Genomic DNA, 25,318 nt, shown 5'->3' with positions numbered 1-25,318 from the left:
CACAAAGTAAGCACTCAATAAATACGACTGAATGAATGAATACCACCACTAATTTCCTTTTCTTTCTCCCTTCTCAACAAATAGCATTGTTGAGAATACTTTTAAAATAAATGAAACGAAAAAGGGAATTTATTTCAGAACCTTATGGAAATTCACTTCCCTGACACCTTCCTACAAATTCTGCTAATTCTGCTCACACCAGCTGCTACCTTTAAATTTAATAACCTGCTCCCCCCCACAAAAAATGCAGTTACAGTGTAAAGTAACTCCAACTTCCTCATTCATATATCAAAACTAATCAAAAACGAACATGAATGTAAGTTTAAGTTGCTAAGCACAGCCATCATCAGACTGCTACAATCGCAGTATGGAGAAAAATAAGTCAAGTCACTGACTGCCAGAGAACATACAGCATGTATCCAAACATTTACTCTGCCAGGAAATGAAACTGATGTGGATGTTTGGCAAATACAAAAATGAGATGTGAAAGATAATTGTCCAGAAGCTGTGTAAATCAATTTCCTCCGTTCAAATATTTTAAAGAGAGTGCCTTTGTACATTTTAAGTAGACGCTTGCAGTAAAATTTTTTTGTATACTTTCTTTCCAAAAGCTAACAGATTTGAAAACCACCCGAAGGCATCCATTATTCTCTTTCAAAATAAAAACTTTCTTCAAATGTTTAGCTGAGGCTTTTGTTGAACAGGAACATTAAAAAGTTTGGTGAACAGTTTTCTTCTCTGTTGGGTTGTGATTTGCATGGCAATCAATCAGTGGTATTAATTGCTTGGTACTAAGCACTTGGGAGAGTACAAGACAGACGGGAGGCACGATCCCTGTCCCCGAGGAGCTTACGGTCTACTGGCAGGATGTGTCGGACGGCTGGAAGATGGCCACTACAGACAACTCTTTAGTATTAAGTACAGGGATTAGTACTGTGGTTTGCACACAGTAAGCACTCAATAAATACGATTGAATGAATGAATGAACTCAGTCTCATGGGCAGCCTTTGGTAATGAGGACACGTAATAAAAGAGAGTTTTCAGAAGACCAAGCGGGAGAAAGGAAAACTGCTCTTGGCAAAGTAGGGAATAAACACAACAGTGCCACAGAGGACGATCTTCTTGTCTACCTGTCCAGTCTTTAAGTTTGCTGTGGGCAGGGGTCATGTCTACAGTCTCTCTTGTACCACCCCAAGCGTCGAGTACAGTCCTCTAGACACAGTAAACACTCAATTAATACCACTGATTGAACGATGCACTGCAGAAACAAAGTCTGTCACACACTGATCTTACCAGCTAGTACACTGTTAGGTTCTCCTGTCAGTTTCACCACCTTCAACCCCAAAAGACAGTTGAACACACGACCAGATGCAAATCCACCGAGACTGGGAACACCAACCTCTTCCAACAGCTCCACAATGAGTCACTCCGCCTTCACATTTTCCAAACCTGCTTGTGAGTTTAAGACAGGACTGTGGCAGGAAATGAAAAAGAGACAGGGGAAGGAGAGAGAGCAGGAGGATCTAGGAGATTTCTATGACTGTCAGACTCTAGAGATTCTTCCCAGATCCCCCTGGAACAATTCAAGTTATTTTTATTACTATTGTGGTACTTGCTAAGTGCATGGTATGTGCTGAACACTGTACTTGGCACTGTGGTAGTGGGAGATGCACTATAATCAGAGTGGACACAGTACCTGTCTCACATAAGGCTCACAGTTTTATTCCCCATTTTACAAATGAGGTACTGAGGCACAGAGAAGTGAAGGGACTTGCCCAAGGTTACACGGCAGACAGGTAGCAGACCCGGGATTAGAACACAGGTCCTTCCGACTCCCAGGCCTGTGCTCTATCCACTAAGCCAAACAATAATGATTAATTATTACAAACTTGTGTGTGTCTCCCAGTGAACAATGTCACAGGCAATTGATCCATCGTATTTTTTCAGCACTTACTGTGTGCAGAGCCAAGTACCAAGTGCTTGGGAGAGTGCACTATAACAATATATCAGACACATTCCCTGCCCACAACGAGCTTACAGTCTAGAGGGGGAGACAGACATTAATATAAATAAATCATGGATAGGTACATAAGTGCTGTGGAACTAAGTCGGGGAGCGAATAAAGGGAGCAAGTCAGGGTGAGAAGGAGTGGGAGAAGAGGAAAGGTGATCTTAGGCAGGGAAGGCCTGTTGGAGGAGATCTGCCTTCAACGAGGCTTTGAAGATGGGGAAATTGTCTGTCAGATATGAAGAGGGGGGGTGTTACAGGTCAGAGGCAGGATGTGGGCAAGAGGTCGGCAGCAAGATAGACGAGATTGAGGGCATGAAATAAAATCCTCATTTTAACCTGCTTTGCAACCACCAAGTGAAAGTGTGTTTGGGTTTTAACTTGGAAGAAAGGATGGAAAGGATGGCAAAGTTACTCTTTCTATGAGACTTACGGAATATACCGGTGCATTCCAGTCTGAAAAATAAATACTCACAAGTGCTTTTTGAATCCAAGCCCATAATTGAACACATAAAAATTAGACACTTAAATGAAGTAGCCAAGCCGAAATAGATCTCAAAACCGCATGCTGGAACCCAGGTAAAGATTGAGTTGCTGAGAGCGAAACATGATGACTAAGAAAAAGAGGAAAGCAAAACAAAGAAGAACTGGGAGAAGGAATCAGTGAAAGCAAGGATGGCAGGAGACCAAGGGGAAGCGATAGTGAAAAATACTGATTAATCAATCAATCAATGATATTTATTGAGTGCTTACTGTGTGCAGAGCACTGTACTAAGCGCTTGGAGCAGCACAGTACAACAGACTTGGTAGAAACATTCCCTGCCCACAACAGTCTAGAAGGCTGGTATCTTTGGCTACTAGTCACACACTCCAAAGCCAAAAAATACCCAAACTCCAGACCATGGCTTATTCTCCAGCTGAAAGTCATTCAAATAGCATAAACACTCTCCTTGCTTTCTATTGCTGGCAAGATTCAATTGATCATATTTATTGAGCACTTACTGTGTGGAGAGCACTCTACTAAGCACTTAGGAGAGAACGATACAGTAATATAACAGAGTTGGTGGACATATTACACACGGTTCATGCATTAGAACCTGCTCTGGAAGTTAAAATGGCCCGTGAAATTAATACTGAACTACAGACCTTATTAGAGCCTAAAGGCCCTAGGAGAAATTAGACTGGGCTTGAAAGAAATCCTTTTGACTTTTCATAAGAATTGAAAACAAAACTCCCAGCACTAGTGCTGAATTTGTATCAGCCCAGCAAGATATACCTGATCTTTGCCCGGAGGGCAGGGAAATGAGAAGAAGTGTGGCCTAGTGGAAAGTGCCCTAAAATGACTTTGAAGCTCTTATGTAAGATGAAGCTGTCCAAAAAGTATACAGCTCTCTCTCTTATTCCTTACAAACCCATGAAGCACTAATTCTCTTTAAAACACCAGGCTGCAAAATATTTAAAGACCCACGGAAATGCATTCTAACACTAGCTCTTGACACAAAATCAATATGCCTTTAAGCACATCTACCTTCTCTGTGCATCTCACCAAGCTCTACGAACTGTTCATCTGTTCACCTCAACACTCTTCAATAATAAATGCATCATCGGAGAGAGAAGGCTTCTTCTTAGCAAGTCTCCTTAAAAAAATATTTGAAAATATCATAGACTAGCTGGAAGAACCCTTGAGAGACCTCATCTGTTCCAGCTCCCTGCCTCTAGACAGGTGATTGACTAACAATAATAATAATAACAATAATAGGGTTTCTTAAACTGGTGTTGAAGGAAGATAAGTATTAAGAACAGCAGAAAGATTTAGATTTCTTATGAAAAGGTGATCATCAAAATGAGTTGTTAAATGTTGGACTGAACACACACTGCAGAGAAGCAGCATAATCTAGTGGAAAGAGCACAGAACTGGAGACTAGGAGACCTTGGTTCTAATCCCACCTCTGCCACTTTCCTGCTGTGTGATCTTGGGAAACTCATTCAATTTATTTATGTCTCGGATTCCTCATTTGTAAATTGGGCTTTTTTCTGGAATTTGTTAAGCGCCTGTGTGCCAGGCACTGTAATAAGCACTGGGATAAATACAAGCTAATCAGGTTGGACCCAGACTAAATCCCACAGAGAGTTCACAGTCTTTATCCCCATTTTACAGATGAGGGAACTGTGGCAGAGAAGTGAAGTGATTTGTCCAAAGTCACACAGCTGACAGGTGGCAGAACCAGGATTAGATTTGCTCCTTGCAGGCAGGCATTTCCACTAGACCACGCTGTTTTTCTACAATGGGTGTTCAGTCCAGTGTTTAATAACTCATTTTGATGTCTTTTCTTAGGAAATTTAAATCTTTCTGCTGTTCTTAATACTCATCTCCCTTGGGCCGAGATAATGGAACTAAATGCTTTCCTGTTTTGTTTTTTGTTATTGTTTTTAAGTGGCATTTGTTAAGCACTTACTATGTGCCAGGCACTGATCTAAGCACTGGGGTGGATACCAGCTAATCAGGTTGGACACAGTCCACGTCCCACATGGGGCTTATGGTCATAATCATTTTACAGATGAGGTAACTGAGGCGCAGTCAAGTTAAGTGACTTTGCCTAAGAGTCATGGGTCAACCGGACAAGCGGCAGAGCTGGGATTAGAACCCAGGTCCTTCTTACTTCCAGGCCTGTGCTCTATACACTAGGCAATGCTGCTTTTCAATCGTTTAATCAATCACTGGGGAAATGAGCAGCAAAATGGTGGGGAAGGGAATGTGTAGAAGTAGAGACACCAAAAAAAAGAATCCAATCAGATATTTGAGTCTCCTGTGGGAATTCTACACAGGAATTCAAGTTACTTAATAACTTGATATTTCATGAATAATACGTTCATGAAAAATCAATCACTACTTTTGCAAACAACTACTGACAAAACCTCTTCTATGACTGGTTTCACAGCCTTTTTCGGAATGAAAACTACATAACTTTGCAGTGAAAGTATGCGAAAGCTCATTTTCCCATAGTAAATTCATTTCCACAATATTACTCATATAACCATACGACTGCCATCACTTGTCTAATCATGGTTTCTTATTGGTTCTAAATAATTATCAGTAAGGACCATATATAATCCTTCTCCTTTTGCAGATTCACTGAGGAAGAAAGAGTCTGATTTGCCTGCTTAACCCATTTCCTACTGCTAAAACCTAAATGCTCATGAGAATATGGCAGGTTCTAAAGAAGATCGGCTTGTTTTTCAATATTTTAATAGTTTGTGCTGCTGTGCTAGGAAATAAATTTGAATTATGTGCAATCTTGAATCTAGACATTACTTTGATCACTCTATCAAAAGATCAAAATTTAAATATTATGCAAATGGTATTATATAAATGTTCCATTTTGCATGAAATCAAACAGAAGATTTGTTTCTCTGCTTAAAACATAAGAACATAAGTAAACAATCTAATTATACCCAGGAAGAACCCATTCAAATACTACCATCCCTCTTCATTCAGTTAAAACCAGCCTGAGAAAAATCCCAAACTCTAAATCAGAATGCTCTTTTCTCTCTTAAAATGAGATTCTGCAATGTCTTCTCTAATTCCATCAATATTGCAGCTCTTGCAGTTGATACTATCATTCTGCATAGATAATGGATGCTCTTATTTTTGCATAACTAATGAAGAATATAAGTTTTGGAAGCAACACCACATTTCAATCAATGGTATTTATTGAGCGCTTCCTATGTGTTATATTGCACCCTCTGGAGAGTACGATAGAGTTGGTAGACACGTTCCCTGCCCACAGCAAGTTTACAGTCTACAGATTAGGTCTCAGGCCAGGGTCATCAATCAATCAATGGTCTTTATTGAACACTTAGTGCAGAGCATTTGGGACAGTACAATACAACTGAATTAGCAGACATGTTCCCTGCACATAATGAGGTTACAATCTAGAAGGGGAGACAGACATTAATGTGAATAAGTAATGTACAATATATAATATGTGCCTAAATGCTGAGGGGTTAGGGGTGGGGCAAATACCAAATGTCCAAAGGTCACAGATTATCTCTATTGCTCCTATTAACCATGGAACTGGGCTAAATTAAGATCATCAAAGCAGTGACTCTTGCTGAATTGTTTTCTTCTTATTTCCAGCATCTGTTCCTTCCTCACCCTCCAAATTGCCACCACGCTGGCCCAAGCACAAGTCAATCAATCAATCGTATTTATTGAGTGCTTACTATGTGCAGAGCACTGTACTAAGCGCTTGGGAAGTACAAATTGGCAACACATAGAGACAGTCCCTACCCAACAGTGGGCTCACAGTCTAAAGTCATATCCCACTTTGATTCTTGAATCAGCCTCCTTACTGGTCCCTCTAGACTGTGAGCTCATTGTGGGCAAGGAAAGTCACTGTTTACTGTTGTATTGTACTTTCCCAAGCACCTGGTACATTGCTCTGTACGATAAATACGACTGAATGAATGAATAAATGGTCTTCCCGTTTCAAGTCTCCAGTTTAAACCTTAATCTGCTGTCCAGAACATTCTTTGAAAAAAAAATAACAATTTGCATGCATCTCATCCCTCCTCCAAAATCTCCTGTAGTTATCTCTCAATGACAAGATAATCATTTTGGGGACAGTCCCTGTCCCGCATAGGGCTCACAGTCTTAATCCCCATTTCATGACTCCTGTAGTTACGTCTCAATGACAAGCAGCCACTTCTGAACACAGGCTTTCAGGATCACCCTCCTGTTCATGATTTTCTCTCACTCCACCCAAACTCACCCTCTTCAATCCTCTCAGGCCAACCTTCTCACTGTGCCCCATTCTTGTCCCTCCTGACTCTGACCTTTATTCATTATTCATTATTTAACTGTCTTTATTGAGCGCTTACTGTGTGCCGAGCACTGTACGAAGAGCTTGGGAGAGTAGAGAAGCAGCATGGCTCAGTGGAAAGAGCAAGGGCTTGGGAGTCAGAGGTCTTGGGTTCTAATCCTGGCTCCGCCACTTGTCAGCTGTGTGACTTTGGGCAAGTCATTTAACTTCTCTGTGCCTCAGTTCCCTCATCTGTAAAATGGGGATTAAGACCGTGAGTCCTGTGTGGGACAGGGACTGTGCCCAAAGTGATTATCTTGTATCTAGCCTAGCGCTTAGGACAGAGTCTGGCATGTGGTAAAGCACTTAACAGATACCATAAAAAAACATGGGGAGAGAAGAAACCTAAGCTTCAAAGCCTTGCATCAGTCTTGTAATGGGCTCTCACAATCCTGAGCTGCTACCTAGGGACTGGCCTGGCTCCAGAACTCCTTCGGCCAAAAGTTAAAACATTTAATCACCTTGCCCCTTCCTACCTCACCTCGCTACTCTCCTACTACAATCCAGCCCGCACACTTTGCTCCTCTAAGGCCAATTTATTCACTGTACTTCCATCTCATCTATCTCGCCGCCAACCTCTCACCCACGTCCAGCCTCTGGTCTGAACCAGGTCTGAACGTCCTCCCTCTACATATCCGCCAGCCATTCACTCTCTCCACCTTCAAAGCCTCACTAAAGGCACAATTCCTCTAAGAGGCCTTTCCTGAGTCCTCATTTCCTTTCCTCCCACTCTCTTCCGCATCACCCTGATTTGCTCTCGTCATTCACCTCCTCCATCTCAGTCCCACGGCACTTATGTCCATAGCCGTACTTTATTTACTTCTGTGAATGTCCACCTCCCCCTCTAAACTGTAGGCTCACTGTGGGCAGGAAATGTGTCTCATATTGTTACATTGTACTCTCCCAAGTGCTTAGTACAATGCTCTGCACTCAGTAAGCGCTCAATAAATACAAGTGATTTAGTGATTGATTTCCTTAGAATCGGAGCTGGCCTGGAGGCACCAGAGAAAGCCTGAGGATCAGAGTTTCCCCGGGGCATAAAAAACGGTCCTCGATACCCAGCAAGGGTTCAGTCAATCCTGAGGCCATAGATTTGGAGACGGATCCCTGGCTTCCCTTAAACCTTTGAGGTCTAGTGTTCCCTCCAGCCTCTGGGCTGCTTTCTGCTCTGAGGAGCCCGGGCCAGGCTTGGAGAAGATCAGGCCTGGCTAACAGAGGGGTGCCTAAATGACCAGACATAGGATCTCCCATTTCTCGGGTTCTGGATTTCATTTCCACGAGAAGCAGCGTGGCTCAGTGGAAAGAGCCCGGGCTTGGGAGTCAGAGGTCATGGGTTCTAATCCCGGCTCTGCCACTTGTCAGCTGTGTGATTCTGGGCAAGTCACCTCACTTCTCTGCGCCTCAGTTCCCTCATCTGTAAAATGGGGGTGAAGACTGTAGAGCCCCCCGTGGGACAACCTGATCACCCTGTAACCTTCCCAGCACTTAGAAACAGCATGGTTCGGTGGAAAGAGCACAGGCTTTGGAGTCAGAGGTCATGGGTTCAAATCCGGCTCCACCAATTGCCAGCTGTGTGAATTTGGGCAAGTCACATAACTTCTCTGGGCCTCAGTTACCTCATCTGAAAAATGGGGATTAAGACTGTGAGCCCCCCGTGGGACAACCTGATCACCTTGTATCCTCCCCAGCACTTAGAACAGTGCTTTGCACAAAGTAAGCGCTTAAATGCCATTATTATTATTAGAACAGTGCTTTGCACATGGTTAGTGCTTAATAAATGCCATTATTATTATTATTTCCCATTCTATAACTTTTTGCTTTCCATCCAATATTTACCACAAGATGAATGTTTTCCCCAGAGCTTCTCACTAAACTCCTTTAAAACATTTTCTTTAGAAAGCCTCACTGCACTGCTTTGAAAGAACACTACTGACAGAACCCCAAATCCTAAGGATGCTTAAGACTTCTTCTTAACCTCTGTCCCCAAAGAGCTCTGATACTCTCCTGGCTGCTGACCTTTCTTCCTCACAAGGAAAGGGACACCCCCTCCGCCCCCCAAAAGCAGCTACATCTGGATTCCTCTAGTAAGTCCTTGAGGCTATTTCTAGACTCAGACTCAACCCGGCCTGAAGGATCTCCTAAGTATCAGCCAAGTAATTGCAGTGAGATACTCTTTGTGGGCAGGGAATGTGTCTGTTATATTGTACTCCCCCAAGCGCTTAATACAGTACAGAGAAGCAGCGTGGCTCAGTGGAAAGAGCCCGGGCTTTGGAGTCAGAGCTCATGAGTTCAGATCCCGGCTCCGCCAATTGCCAGCTGTGTGACTTTGGGCAAGTCACTTCACTTCTCTGTGCCTCAGTTCCCTCACCTGTAAAATGGTGATTAAGGCTGTGAGCCCCTCATGGGACAACCTGATCACCCTGTAGCCTCCCCAGAGCTTAGAACAGTGCTTGGCACATAGTAGGCTCTTAATAAATGCTATCATTATTATTATTATTACAGTGCTCTTCCCGTGGTAAGTGCTCAATAAATACAATTAATTTGGCCAGTCCATTGGCATATTCCTAACCAATTGATGGGGGAAAAATATTGAGTCTCTCTGCACAGGCTCAGTGAGACACAGCTTCACCCCAATTCTTGACTCTAGCACTAAAATATAGATGAGGGATTGGTGAATCCTTTTTTCTCAAAAATATCATTAGGGTAGGCCACATTCATTATTGATAGGAGCACAGAAGGAATCCAAAGCCAAGAACTTAACCTTCAGGATGCTGAAGTCTAATCTCAGCATGGCCCTGCCTCTTTATCTGACTTTGACAGCCTCTGAAAACTGGGTTATGCGAAAACCTCTCGGGAGCACCAGGAGGATCATTTAAATTTTGAAAAGTAATTTAAGGACAAAAAGTGTTCAATGTTGAGAATAAATTTAATCACAGATAAGAATAACATCAAAGATTCGCTTTTACCTACCCTGGGAAAGACCATACCACAATGTGGGATCTGACTGCTTAGGAATAAAGGGGGAAGCAGCATGACTTAGTGGATATAACACGGGCCTGAGCATCAGATGAGCTGGGTTCTAATCCAGGCTCTGCCACGTGTCTACTGTATGACCTGGGGCAAGTCACTTCACTTCTCTGTGCCTCAGTTACCTCATCTGTGAAATGGAGATTAAGATTGTGAGCACCATGTGGGAGAGGTTAGTGGATTAGCCTGCATCTATTCCAGAGCTTAGACGAGTGCCTGGCACATAGTAAGTGCTTAACAAATACCACACAAGGAAAAAAGCAAAATTAACTTAATTTTTTTTAATTGAAAAACATCTCCACTTGGAATTGTGGCTTTCCTCTGAGAAAACTTTTGCTTACCGCCAAATGATCTTCAAGACTCTCAAACAATCCCTAAAAAAGGGTGGTCTATTGTAGTAATAGTATTTATTAAGTGCTTTCTTTTTTTAATGGTATTTGTTAAGCATTTGCTATGTACCAGGCACTATACTAAGTGCTGGGGTAAATTCAAAATATTCAGGTTCGATAAAGTCCATGTTCCACATGGGGCTCGCCATCTTAATTCCCGTTTTACAGATGCGGTAACTGAGGCAATGAGAAGTGAAATGACTTGCCCAAGGTCATACAAGAGACAAGTGTCGGAGCTGGGATTAAAACCCAGGTCTTTCTGACTCCTAGTGTGCCCTATCCACTAAGCCATGCTGCTTCTCCTGTTTGCACTGCACTGTCCTGAGCGTTGGGAAAGAGTATACCAGTGGAAATCAGACAGGGACCGTGTCCTTCGAGGGACTCACCATCTTACAAAAAACCTACTAGTTGCCCTTTCTAGATTACTGGTTTGAGAATTAAGAGTTTTCAGTTTCAAACAGGACACAGACCAACTATGCTGTGGAGGGCATATTAGTAACTCATATTTTTGGTGAAGGAAAGGAGCTCAGACAAATCACTTCCCATAGAACGGTGCTTTGCAGATAGTAAGCGCTTAATGAATATCATCATTATTAAACATATTCTCCTCCCAGTTAAATCAAGAAAAGAATGATTTCATAGTCAGCGATCTGGGAAATAGTTTTCTGCTTTTGTTACAGAAAACGCAGTCAATCAGTAGTACTTATTGAAGTCTTATTCCCTGTGGAACATTGCACTCACTACAATAGAGTTAGTAAACACAAACAGGTCTGTCAAGGACTTTACACTCTAGCAGGAGAGATAGACACCGAGGTAAATTACAGGAAGGGGGAAAACAACCATATTTAAAGATCTGTCCATAATTTCCATGAAGGAAAGGAAGTGGGGTTTGTACCAATGTTCTTAGGGGGTGAGGGTTCAAGTGCATAGGACATTTGTTATGGGCAGGGAACGTGTTTGCCAACTCTACTGCATTGTACTCTCCTAAGTGCTTAATACACTGCTCTTCACATACTAAGCACTCAATAAATACCATTTTTTATTATGATATGTGGTGGGGAGGAAAAATAGGACAGGGAAATGACTGCTTAGCCAGGGAAGGTTTTTGGAAGAGATGTGATTTTTACAGGGCCTTGAAGTAGGGAGGAAAAATAGGACAGGGAAACGACTGCTTAGTCAGGGAAGGTTTCTTGGAAGAGATGTGATTTTTACAGGGCCTTGAAGACGTGAGGGTCGCATAACACCTAGTCTACCAACTTCGACAATATAAATGGAGATGAAGCACATGGCATATATGCACCTCTCTCAGCTCAAAAGAATTCCCACCCCACCTGGATGATCCAATGAGTCACAGTTCTGTCTCACACGGGACAACTTGCACAGCCTGGCTTTACTGGCTCACCTAGCCAGTTGTCCTTTCTCCACCTCTTTCTCTGCCACATCTGATGAAGGACATTTACAAGACTTACGCATTACAGTAGGGCTTCTTTTCATATCCTTTATAGTTGTTCATGTTCAGGGCCATCTTGCAGACTTCGCAATGGAAACATCCTTTATGCCAGTACTAGAAAACGAAAGGTATCAGGATTAGTATTATTATTATGACACCTGTTGGTATTTTCTCTGTTTATTAAATGGTACCTGCTAAGTGCTTACTATGAGCCAGGCACTGTACTAAGTGCTGGGATAGATACAAGCTGTGTCAGGTTGGACACAGTCCATGTCCCACATGGGGCCCACAGTCTATAAATGAGGGAACTGAGACACAGAGTAGTTATGTAACTTGTCCAAGGTCACACAGCCAATGTGATTGAGCTGATTTTAGAACCCAGGTCCTCTGAGTCCCAGGAGAGAGCTCTACCCACTAGGCCATGCTGCTTATCATACAAAGCCATTTCTTTGTCTTTCTGAAACATCGGTCATGAAAAATAATAGAAAAGTGATTTGAACTTACAAGGAATAGCATCATCATTGTCATCAACCCTGACTGTGTGCAGAACAGTGTTCCGGAAACTTGGGAACATTGCTAAAAGGTGCCTTGGCCCCCTCTGTACTGTAAACTCATTGTAGATGGGGAACATGTCTATGAACTCTGTTATACTCTCCCAAATGCTGAGCACAGTGGTCTGCTCTCAGTAAGCACTCAAAACATACGACTATTTGATTGAATCTTCTGCCTAATGAGGAAGATGACAGGCATAAATTGCCCGATTTGGAATAGGCTAAAAAGCAAGAACTCAGAACACCAATAATAAAGGCATAAGCTTGCAACTATATAGGGGAATAAACAGATATGTAGAGCAGTTGGTTGGTGGGGTGGTATGAAAATCACACCCCTTGGAGGTGATTTTGGGGGCCCTGGAGAGGGGAGGGGCATAGTTTGGCAGTTGAGGTGGGTGGACTTTCCTGGTTTACTCAACCTGCTGTTCTAGTCAAAAACAAACAAAAAAAAAACAACAAAAAAAAGCAGGTCATTGTAAAACCCCATGAGACCTGCTCGCTCCGAAATGACATGGCGCTTCCACTCATCGAGCTATTATTTACTTTTGTGAACGCCCAGGGGTAGGATTTTGAAACTGATAAATCAAGAGACAGCAGGGACAAAATATCCAGTGTAAAGCCGCTAGTGTTCGAGGCCAAGTCGTGGGTGTTTTCTTTTCGTAATGTTCAACGACAACACGGTCCCTTAAAGAAAAAAAATAGAAAAAAGCAAAGCGCACTGACCCCTGTCATTGGCAACGATGCCCAGGGCGCCCCCGATCTGCTTTCCTGCAGGGTGGGTGTGGGGTCGTGGCCCCCTTTCCCTGCCAAAGGGAGGTTTTCCGGAGGGGGCAATGGGGTCTTTGCAACCTTCCGTCCCCAGATGGGTGAAGTGGGCACCCTGGCACCAGGGCGGGGGTTCGGGGGAGGACGCCCCCCGAAAGTTGGGGGTTGGGGCTCTCCGGAGGGGCCGTCAAGGCGATGGAGCCCACTGTTGGGTAGGGACTGTCTATATGTTGTCAACTTGTACTTCCCAAGCGCTTAGTACAGTGCTCTGCACACAGTAAGCGCTCAATAAATACGATTGATTGATTGATGGAGGAGACCCCCCCTCACCGAACCCGGGGCGCGGCCAGGGACCACCCTGCGAACAATACGGTGGCGGCTGCCCCCCAATCCCCACCCCAACCCCCGGGCCGCGCCCACCCAAGGGGAGGCCCGGGACCCCCGAAACACCGGCCCCCGGCCCGGGGGGGACTCGTTGCGGGGGGACGGGATGGGGGGTGGATAAGTGGGGGAATGGGGAGGGCAGGTAAGTGGGGGAATGGGGAGGGCAGGTAAGTGGGGGAATGGGGAGGGGGAGGGCAGGTAAGTGGGGGAATGGGGAGGGGGAGGGCAGGTAAGTGGGGGAATGGGGAGGGGGAGGGCAGGTAAGTGGGGAAATGGGGGGCAATGGGGAGGGGGAGGGCAGGTAAGTGGGGGAATGGGGGTCGGAGAATGGGGAGGGGGAAGTCGGATAAGTGGGGAGATGGGGAGAGGGGAATGGGAAGGGGGGGAATGGGGAGGGCAGGTAAGTGGGGGAATGGGGAGGGGGAGGTCGGATAATTGGGGGAATGGGGAGGGGGGATAATGGGAAGGGGAGGGCAGATAAGTGGGGGAATGGGGAGGTGGGGGAATGGGGGGGAGGTCGGATAAGTGGGGGAATGGGGAAGTGGGAGAATAGGGAGGGGGAGGTCGGATAAGTGGGGGAATGGGGAGGTGGGAGAATGGGGAGGGGGAAGGCAGATAAGTAGGGGAATGGGGAGGTGGGGGAATGGGGAGGTGGGGAAATGGGGAGGGGGAGGTCGGATAAGTGGGGGAATAGAGAAGTGGGAGCACGGGGGGCAGATAAGGGGCGGTGGGGAAGTCGGAGAGGTGGGGAAGGGGAGGCGGGATAAGTGGGGGAATGGAGGCTCCCCGTTTCCCCCCCTCTGGGGAGACCCCCCTCCCGTCACCCCTCTCCCCCCGGCTCCGGGTCCCGCTGACCTTGTCGAGGCAGGTGACCTTCTCGGTGGGGTAGACCACCTTGCCGCAGCGGGCGCACTGGGGGTTCATGCTGCAGACCTCCCGGGGGCATCCCCCGGGACCCCCGCGACCCCTGACCCCCCTGACCTCCGACCCCTGGGCCGGGAGGGACGGTCCGGTCCCTGCGGGGGCCGGCCCTCAGCGACGGCTCATCGAGGGCAGGGCAGGGCAGGGCAGGGCAGGAGAGGAGAGGGGGCGTGTGGCTCTGTGTCGTCTGCGTGTGTGTGTGTGTGTGTGTGTGTGTGTGTGTGTGTGTGTGTGTGTGTGTGTGTGTCGGGGGGTGTCTGTGACTGCCCACCGTGTGACGGGGAATCACGTGGCTCCGACCCATCCAGCCCCGCCCCCCGACCCCCAGGACCGGCCAAAAAGCGGCGGCGGCGGCAGTTAGGCCCCAACCCAGGCGGAGAAGAAGGTGGACCCCAGCCCCCTCCTCACATCCTCACTCAGAGACCCAAGCCCCATTCACGCCCCCCCCCCCCCGTGCCACATAATCCCTTTACGTCTCTATTATTGGTAGTAATAATACCTGTATTAAGTGCTTACTATGGGCCAAGCGCTCCTCTAAGCGCTGGAGGGGGGGACAGTCTTCATCCCCGTTTCCAGATGAGGTAACTGAGGCACAGAGACGTGTGAGGGGCTTGTCCAAGGTCACACGGCCCTTAATAATACTGGTATTTGTTAAGTGCTTACTATAGGCCAAGCGCTCTTCTAAGCTCTGGGGGGGAGACAGTCTTCATCCCCGTTTTCCAGATGAGGTAACTGAGGCACAGAGAAGTGTAAGGGGCTTGTCCAAGGTCACACGGCCCTTAATAATAATACTGGTATTTGTTAAGTGCTTACTATAGGCCAAGCACTCTTCTAAGCACTGGGGGGGACACAGTCTTCATCTCTGTTTTCCAGATGAGGTAACTGGGGCACAGAGAAGTGTAAGGGGCTTGCCCAAGGTCACACAGCCCTAAATAATAATACTGGTATTAAGTGCTTACTATAGGCCAAGTGCTCTTCTAAGCGCTGGGGGGGACACAGTCTTCATCTCTATTTTCCAGATGAGGTAACTGGGGCACAGAGGTGTGTAAGGGGCTTGCCCAAGGTCACACAGCCCTTAATAATAATACTGGTATTTGTTAAGTGCTTACTATAGGCCCAACGCTCTTCTAAGCGCTGGGGGGGGGGGGGGGCACAGTCTTCATCCCCATTTTCCAGATGAGGTAACTAAGGCACAGAGAAGTGTAAGGGGCTTGTCCAAGATCATGCAGCCCTTATTAATAATAATAATACTGGTATTTGTTAAGTGCTTACTATAGGCCAAGCGCTCTTCTAAGCCCTGGGGGGGACACAGTCTTCATCTCTATTTTCCAGATGAGGTAACTGGGGCACAGAGAAGTGTAAGGGGCTTGCCCAAGGTCACACAGCCCTTAATAATAATACTGGTATTTGTTAAGTGCTTACTATAGGCCCAGCGCTCTTCTAAGCGCTGCGGGGTGGGGAGGGCACAGTCTTCATCCCCATTTTCCAGATGAGGTAACTGAGGCACAGAGAAGTGTAAGGGGCTTGCCCAAGGTCACACAGACCTTAATAATAATACTGGTATTTGTTAAGTGCTTACTATAGGACAAGTGATCTTCTAAGCGCTGGGGGGTGGGGGGGCACTGTCTTCATCCACATTTTCCAGATGAGGTAACTGAGGCACAGAGAAGTGTAAGGGGCTTGTCCAAGGTCACACAGCCCTTATTAATAATAATAATACTGGTATTTGTTAAGTGCTTACTATAGGCCAAGCGCTCTTCTAAGCCCTGGGTGGGGACACAGTCTTCATCTCTATTTTCCAGATGAGGTAACTGGGGCACAGAGAAGTGTAAGGGGCTTGCCCAAGGTCACACAGCCCTTAATAATAATACTGGTATTTGTTAAGTGCTTACTATAGGCCAAGCGCTCTTCTAAGCGTGGTGGGGGGCGGGGGTGACACAGTCTTCATCCCCATTTTCCAGATGAGGTAACTGGGGCACAGAGAAGTGTAAGGGGCTTGCCCAAGGTCACACAGACCTTAATAATAATAATAATAATAATACTGGTATTTGTTAAGTGCTTACTATAGGCCAAGCGCTCTTCTAAGCGCTAGGGGGGACACAGTCTTCATCTCTATTTTCCAGATGAGGTAACTGGGGCACAGAGAAGTGTAAGGGGGTTGCCCAAGGACACACAGCCCTTAATAATAATACTGGTATTTGTTAAGTGCTTACTATAGGCCAAATGCTCTTCTAAGCGCTGGTGGGGGGGGTGGCACAGTCTTCATCCCCATTTTCCAGATGAGGTAACTGAGGCACAGAGAAGTGTAAGGGGCTTGTCCAAGGTCACGCAGCCCTTATTAATAATAATAATACTGGTATTTGTTAAGTGCTTACTATAGGCCAAACGCTCTTCTAAGCGCTGGTGGGGGGAGTGGGGGGGCACAGTGTTCATCCCCATTTTCCAGTTGAGGTAAGTGAGGCACAGAGAAGTGTAAGGGGCTTGTCCAAGGTCACGCAGCCCTTATTAATAATAATAATACTGGTATTTGTTAAGTGCTTACTATAGGCCAAGCGCTCTTCTAAGCGTGGGGGGGGGGGGGGGTGACACAGTCTTCATCCCCATTTTCCAGATGAGGTAACTGAGGCACAGGGAAGTGTAAGGGGCTTGCCCAGTGTCACACAGCCCTTATTAATAATAATAATACTGGTGTTTGTTAAGTGCTTACTATAGGCCAAGCGCTCTTTTAAGTGCCAGGGGTGTGAGGGGGTGACACAGTCTTCATCCCCATTTTCCAGATGAGGTAACTGGGGCACAGAGAAGTGTAAGGGGCTTGCCCAGGGTCACACAGCCCTTATTAATAATAATAATAATAATAATAATAAAGGTATTTGTTAAGTGCTTACTATAGGCCAGGCGCTCTTCTAAGTGCTTGGGGCGGGGGGGGGGCGGGGGGGCGGGGGGACGACACAGTCTTTATCCTCATTTTCCAGATGAGGTAACTGAGGAACAGAGAAGTGTAGGGGGCTTGCTCGGGGTCACACAGCCCTTATTAATAACAATAATACTGGTAGTTTGTTAAGTGCTTACTATAGGCCAAGCGCTCTTCTAAGCGCTTGTGGGGGGACACAACTGGGGAGGGGGGGTGGGGACACAGTCTTCATCCCCATTTTCCAGGTGAGGTAACTGGGGCACAGAGAAGTGTAAGGGGCTTGCCCTGGGTCACACAGCCCTCATTAATAATAATAATACTGGTATTTGTTAAGTGCTTATTATAGGCCAAGCGCTCTTCTAAGCACTTGGGGGGCGGGGGGGGGGGGGGACACAACCGGGTTGGGGGGGGTATGTAACACAGTCTTCATCCCCATTTTCCAGATGAGGTAACTGAGGCACAGAGAAGTGTAAGGGGCTTTCCCGAGGTCACACAGCCCACAAGTGGCAGGGCCATTTGGTACTTTCCAAGCACTTAGTATAGTGCCCTGCCCACAGTAAGCGCTCAGTAAATACGATTCAATGAATGAATGAATGAGTGAATTTGTAGCCTCTTTGACTGTCAATTCATTCATTCAATTGTATTTATTGAGCGCTTACTGTGGGCAGAGCACTGTCCTAAGAGCAATCAGTGGTATTGAGCGCTTACTATGGGCAAAGCACTGTGCTAGGTGCTTGAGAGAGTACAGTACAACAGAGTTGGAGACCATGAGCCCGTTGTTGGGTAGGGATTGTCTCTATTTCTCGCCAAATTGTACTTTCCAAGTACTTAGTACAATGCTCTGCCCACGGTAAGTGCTCAATAAATATAATTGAATGAATGAATGAGTAAATTCAGGGCCACTTTGACTGTCAATCAGTCAGTGGTCTTTAGTGAGCGCTTACTGTGGGCAGAGCACTGTACTAGGCGCTTGAGAGAGGACAGTACAACAGAGTTGGAGACTGTGAACCTGTTGTTGGGTAGGGATTATCTCCGATGCTGAATTTTACTTTCCAAGTGCTTAGTACAGTGCACTGCACGCAGTAAGTGCTCAATAAATACGACTGAAAGAATGAATGAACGAGCTTACAATTTCTAATGTTCTTTGGACTATTTGAGTCTTCTAGATAGAGAGAGGAAAGGGAGGGGGATTTCATTTTCTTGAGATGAACTTCAAAGATAATCTGTAGTTGGCAAAATTTATAGGTAGTGATTGTGAAGCAATTGTGTACAATTCTCATACCTACAAAAATTTTGCACCATTTTTTACAACTAGAACAACTAGTCACACACACATACAAGCCAGGTGGCACTGTCAACTACACACCCACGCTTAAGAGCCACCCTGTCACACATATATAGGCACATGCAGGTGTATATACACACATTTGTGCACCCACACACACGAGCATCATTGGTAATAATTTTGGTATTTGTTAAGCACTTACTATGCATCAGGCACTGTACTAAGAGCTAGGGGGGGCGGGGACAAGGAGATCGGGTGGGAAACAGTCCCCGTCCCATGTGGGCTTCACTGTCTTAATTCCTGTTTTACAGGTGAGGGAACTGAGGCCACAGAGAAGTGAAGTGAGTTACCCAAGGTCACACAGCAGACCAGTGGCAGAGCCAGGATTAGAACCCAGGGCCCTCTGACTAGGCTACACTGCATCAAGGACCAGGGCTGCGCTACTCAAGCTCCAGGTGTGGATGGGGTAAGTCTGCCTGGGACAGGCCAAAGAGGTGGGGGGCACTGATGCACCCCATCCCAGTTTCCTCTCCCTTCCTCCTTCCCTCCTCAACCCCATGTTTCCACAGTCGTCACTGCATATCCTCTGGACCAGTGTGGACACCCCCCACCCCACAAGACCCTCCCTTTTATTTTTAATGTTATTTGTTAAGCACTTACTATGTGCCAAGCACTGCTCTAAATACTGGAGTAGATAGAAGATCATCAAGTTGGACACAGTCCCTGTCCCACATGGGACTCACAGTCTCATTCCCCATTTGGCAAATGAAGTAACTGAGGCTCCAAGAATTGAAGTGACTTGCCCAAGCTCCCACAGCAGACAAACTCTGCTGGTTATTGAAGGGTTATTGAAACCTAACTCCAATTTGGTGGTGATTCTTTTCTGTATTTATCAGGCAAATAGCACCTGGGTGGGCTAGACTTTTCCGGTATTGCATGCCCTTGGCCGGGACATTTCAAATGAGCGTCACGAGCTGGAACATTGACTATCTCAAGGGCAAAGAAATGGATTTGGCTGAAGCCCTGGCAGGCTTTATCTAAATGTGTTATTCCTCCTTCTCCCTAAGTGCAACCTTAAACCCAAAATACTGATGGGAAACTTCAGGACGAATGTTACATTTTGCTCAGAGTCCAGGGCAGGAATGTCAGGCTCCCCAAAAATGTTTGGGGAGGACCAAAATCCCCAGAACGGATTACTTCCCCTCCACTTCCTGTGTCTCCTCTGTAGTAACCATCTCAGACCTCCCCATGGGGCATTATCCCCATCAATAAGTATGATTGATTGATTGATTGATTGACTAATCGTCCTGCCTGGTTAGTCCCTGCGGTGGTATGGGGTTTGGCATACAACACAGGAACAGCCCTGAACAAGGGAAGAAACAAAAAGAAGTTTTCTCCAAAAATTTTCCTTAAAGGGAAGATTCTTGCAAAGAAAACTTGCTTCCCCAAAGCATCCCTTATATTGCAACATCCACTCCCACGGTCTGTCCAGTGGCCTTCATTTCTAAACCAACTTCTCAAAGCCACCAGAATACAAGAGAAAATGCTGCAAGCCCTAGGTGCTTGCAAATCTCCCTCCTTCGAGTTAAGAACTTTAACCGATTCCTCTTCGACTGCCTGAAACACCTCAATAGGAAACCTATCACAGCCAGGTGCCTTATTTTTGGCGAGGCAGTGTAAAGCTGACCTAACTTCACTTTCCATGATGAGTGGCTCTAATTCAAAAGGAGCTTCCTCAAATACGTCTTATATATTGCTATCTTTCTGGTCTAGTTCCTGTGTGGGCACCAAAATGAATTACAAGTAGGGGGAAGCAACAGAGTTTAAGGATGTGTATAGGATAATAATAATAACTGTGTAGTTGTTAAGCACTTACTATATGCCAAGCACTCTACTAAGCGCAGGGGTGGACACAAGATAATTTGGTACTATGTGGGGCTCCCAGTCTGAGGAGGAGGGAGAACAGGAATTGATTCCCTGTTTTAAAGGAGGTAAGTGGCAGAGCCGGGATTAGAACCCAGGGCCTCTGACTCCAGGCCCATGCTCATCCCACTACACCACACTGCTTCCAGAAGGCTGGGGGTGTGCAGAGTTGAGGAAAGGTAAAGTTGTCCATCACAGGGTGATGCAGTCACAGACCTAATGGATAAAGCACAGGCCATGGAGTCAGAGGACCTGGATGCTAATCCTGGCTCTGGCACTTGCCACTTGCTGTGTGACCTTGGGCAAGTCACTTAACTTCTCCATGCCTCAGTTTCCTCATTTGTAAAATGGAGATTCAGTACCAAGTGCACTTTCCACTAGGCCGCACTAATCCCCTGCCTTTCAGCAAGGCCACACTGAAACCACTAACACCCCAAAGAATCTCACACACCTGTTTCAGTACCTCCCCATCAATAGCCCATACCCGCAAATAACACCCCCACTGTCAGAGTGCCTTTCCCAATGTCTAGCTCGAATCCCTCCTGCTGCAGTTCGAGTCCAGGTCCTCTCGCTCTGAGTCCTAGGGAGAAGCAAGACAACCTGTCGTCACCGCCCTCCCATGAAAAGCCTCATTCACATTTCTGAAGACAGTGGCTGAATCCCCTTCTCCCCAGTTTTTTTTTATGGCATTTATTAAGCACTTTCTAGGTGCAAAGCACTGTTCTAAGCGCTGGGAAGGTTACAAGGTGATCAAGTTGTCCCACATGGGGCTCACAGTCTTAATCCCCATTTTACAGATGAGGTGACTGAGGCATAGAGAAGTTAAGTGACTTGCCCAAAGTCACACAGCTTTATTCAGGCTTTATTGAAGCGCTTTCAAAAATAAAACTTCCCTTTTAAAAAAAAATGAGAAAGTCTCTTCCTGAACTCCCAGCAGCTCCAGTTATTTTAATCAGACTGGATATAGGCTTTAACACTTCAGCACACTCAGTAGCCAATCAAGAGAGCCAGAGGGGTACTTGGCGGGCTGGGGGCGGGGGTGGGGAGAGAAGGGGTAGAGACAAGCTGCTATAATTCCCCCGACAGGGCTCGGTGCTCTCTCGTTCCAACAGCACTGACTCACTAATTAGCATCATTTGGGCTTCGGAGGAAACTGGAACCCCCAAACCTGCTTGGCAAGAAGCTCCACATCCCAGCCAGTGGCATACAGAAGAGCAGTAGGTTGCTTAAAGAGCAAACAAAATGACACCTGTTTTGGAGACTCAAAATGATACTAGTCTGCATCATTTGAAGGCGGCTAGTAAATGGAGATTAAAACGTATAAAAAGCTAACTTTTTCCAGGCACCTTGGTCTGTCATTATCTTTAGCGATGCTTACTTTGAACTAAGAGTCATGTTAGGCACAGTGGGAAATTACAAAAGAAGAAAAAGACACAGCTTTTAGCCTAATGAGGAAAACAGCACAAACACAAAAACACAAGGAAGAAAGCCCAGGCCTATTCAAAATGCAGGGGACATTCTGATGGAGTCTGGGGTAGCTAGAAAGGGATGCGGGGGGGGTAAACCTAGGAGGCTTCTCATAGGAAGTAGCTAGGGATAAGAGGCTTGAAGGAGCAGTCTCTGGCAGAGCAGAGCAGAAAGGACACTAGGTGATGCATTTGTCGTGACTTGGAAGTTAGAAAATTGAGTTCTCTGGAAAAGTGAGAAGGTTTATTTGAGCCCAAGAAAGGTGCAGCAAAAAAAGAGGAACCAATAGATGGGGATCCTCAAAGCCCTTGACCAAGAATTTCATTTGACATAAGCAAGGGCTTACATCTGACGTAAACATGCCAAAATGGACCCGCAGAACAACTGGGGCCAGGAGAGGCTGGAGGCAGGAAGGAAAGGATTTCATGTTGGAGAGGATTCAGGATGGAGAGGAAGGGGGTAGAGTTGGGAAACATTCCTGGGAGACAATTGGGAGGACTCAGTGAAAGGAAAATTGCAAGCCCCTTAGGGAAGGGACAGCAACTACCTACTTATTATATCTGCCAAGCCCTTAGTACAGTACTCTGTATACAGTAAGCACTCACTAAATAACACTAATAGGTTGAGATGAATGAGGGAGAAGATTCAGAGAGGACATGGGAAAGGGAGAGGTGGCTGAGGGTTTCTGTGGAAAGGTGAGGAGTTCAGTGTTTGAAATGTTACGGTTGAGGAAGTGGCAATATATCCTGTGCCAGCCAGTCTGAAACAGGAGCAAGAGAGAATGATCAAAAGTCATCTAGGATCTCGCCTGCCATTCTTAATCCCATTCTTGCCTAATTCTTTAATAAGAGTAATAGAAATGTATTATTTGCTCCTGAAGTTTTTATTGAAGTTGTATTTAGAATTACAGCTGCAACTGTGAATCTCAAGTGGGAAACAGGATTAAAGCTAGTAAAAACACATAAATGCAAGTCCAAATTCTGAACAAATCCGGGAGATAAATATGAAGTTGGGACACATCTACACCAAGGCCTGAACCTGACTTTGGCATCATATGTGGACCTACTGCTCATTCAAATCTCCTAGGCCATTTTTCCTAAGTGCTTTATTCATGAAGAAAATTGTAAAGCAAATATTTTCCTTTTTTTTAATTGAGATAGTAAAACCAACTGAAAATTTGGCAAAATAGCAGCCAATTATTAGAATCCTACTACTATCATTTCAGGGCCAGTATTCAGTGGAGAAAGTACCCCAACAGAGAAACTGGGATTTTTAAACGAGATTTTTTTTTCCAGGAGTTGGTAACGCTTTCTAATGAAGCAGACTCTTACAGAGGGACTCCAGCCATGCGTAGGAACCCTCCACCACTTGTCTGCTGTGTGACCTTGGGCAAGTCACTTCACTTCTCCATGCCTCAGTTCCCTCATCTGTAAAATGGAGATTAAGACTGTGAGCCCTGTGTGGGACAGGGACTGTATCCAACCTGATTATCTTGTATCTAACCCAGCACTTATAACAGTGCTTAGCACATAGTAAGCATTTAACAAATACCACAATTATTATTATCATTATTATTAACCCAGGTCCTTCTGACTCCCAGGCTTCTGCTTTCTCCACTAAGCCATGCTGCTTCACAAATACCACAATTATTATTAATATTATTATCAACGAACTGCCAAAGGTTCAAAATGCTTAGTCACAGCCTTAAGAAGGGAACATGGACTGTGTCCAAGCTGATTAGCTCGTGTCTACTCCAGTGTTTGGTTCAGTGCCTGGCACATAGTAAGCACTTAACAAATGCCATTAAAAAAAATAGCTGTCATTGGCTGTTGGCCATTGGGAAAGGAAAAGAGAAAGGGAGAGAGAGTGACCCACCCCAAACCCACTTTCACCATCATCATCATAATAACAAAAATAATAATGGTATTTGATAAGCACTTACTGTGTGTCACTGTTCTTAGCACTGGGGAAGATACAAATTAATCAGGCTGGAATCAGTTCCTGTCCCACATGGGGCTTGCAGTCTTAATCCCCATTTTACCGATGAGGTAACTGAGTCCTAGAGAAGCAAAGTGACTTGCCCAAGGTCACACAACAGACAAGTGGCGAGTCCAGGATTAGAACCTAGGTGCTTCTGACTCCCAAGCCCACACTCTGTCCACTAGGTCACACTGCTTCTCTTAAGATGAACGATACAGCTCAGGGCAGGTTGGCTTGACCTTGGTGCTCAACTAATAGGTAGAGTTGAGGAGCTGGGATTTCTGAGGGTTGGTGATGCTTCTAGGGAGCAGGGACAAGGCAAAAGTGGAGAGGGCACCTCCCTAGGAAAGAGCACAGTGTCCTGTGGACCACCCAGAAAATATTCTGTACCCGCTCCTGCCTCTCCCACCTCACCAAAGGGAACTCCCAGGAATAGGAGCAGGTTTACCATCTCCTCCCACCTCCCTTTCCTGGGTCTGTGAGTCACAACATTCAGGAAATCCTGTCAGCACTTCCAGTAGATTCTCCTCCGTGACATTAGCTTTTACTGAACTTTGTGGCTTTTACATTGTTCTTTCTTTCGCTCCTCCAAATCTCCCCCTACCCCGTCAAAGCAATCTGATTATCTCTCCTGTGACTTTCTGAATCCCCAAGGTTTGCTGAAGAGATCACAGCCTAGTTCAAAGGCAGCTTCAAATTGTGATGCTAGATTGTCTTTTTCATTTCTGTTCTCTCTGTTCCCTGGGCAAGCCCAAAAGAAAACCACAAATGACGTGATGCAAAATGTTGACATGCCAGGTGAGAAGAAAAGCTTGATTATAAATCTGAGACACAGAAAAGCTGTGATAGAAAAGAGTATGAAACTGAAGCTGAGACAGTTTGGTCAAGGAACATCTAATTACATAAGATTGTCCTTTGTATTTTTTCATAATGGCATTTGTAAAGAGCTTACTAGGTGCCAAGCACTGTACTAACACTGGGGTAGATACAGGTTAATCAGATAGGAAACAATACATGTCTCTCGGGAAGCTCACAGTCTTAATCCCCATTTTACAGATGAGGGGACTGAGGTATGGAGAAGTTAAGTGACTTGCCCAAGGTGACACAACATACAAATAATAATAATTATGGTATTTGTTAAGCACTTACTACATAATTACAGTATTTGTTAGTTATAGTATTTGTTAAGCACTTACTATGTGCCAGGCACTGTACTAAGCACTGGGGTGGATACAAGCAAATAACGTTGGATGAAGTCCCTGTCCCACATGTGGCTCACAGTCTTAATACCCATTTTACAGATGAGGTAATTGAGGCTCAGAGAAGTTAAGTGACTTGTCCGAGGCCACACAGCAGACAAGTGGCGGAGCCGGGATTAGAACCCACCACCTTCTGA

At 45.6% G+C, this 25,318-nt stretch overlaps 1 protein-coding gene across 2 annotated transcripts in view; it reads right to left on the bottom strand.

The window, feature by feature from the left end:
- The window catches only part of NEBL (nebulette), a 201,971-nt gene extending 187,439 nt beyond the window's left edge, over positions 1-14,532 (bottom strand). For both annotated transcript variants that reach the window (XM_038755583.1, XM_038755584.1), the window contains exons 1-2: positions 14,291-14,532; positions 11,755-11,849 (exon numbers count right to left, since the gene is read on the bottom strand). In XM_038755583.1, coding sequence (XP_038611511.1) covers positions 11,755-11,849; positions 14,291-14,359 — 164 coding nt within the window. In that variant the 5' untranslated portion in view covers positions 14,360-14,532. The remainder of the gene's footprint in view (positions 1-11,754; positions 11,850-14,290) is intronic.
- Positions 14,533-25,318: the final 10,786 nt, after the last annotated feature.

This window comes from Tachyglossus aculeatus, chromosome 13 (assembly GCF_015852505.1).
Source record: "Tachyglossus aculeatus isolate mTacAcu1 chromosome 13, mTacAcu1.pri, whole genome shotgun sequence".
NCBI classification, from domain to species: domain Eukaryota; kingdom Metazoa; phylum Chordata; class Mammalia; order Monotremata; family Tachyglossidae; genus Tachyglossus; species Tachyglossus aculeatus.
Note: the sequence above shows the minus strand (reverse complement) of the source record. Positions and strands in the feature narration are given on the sequence as shown.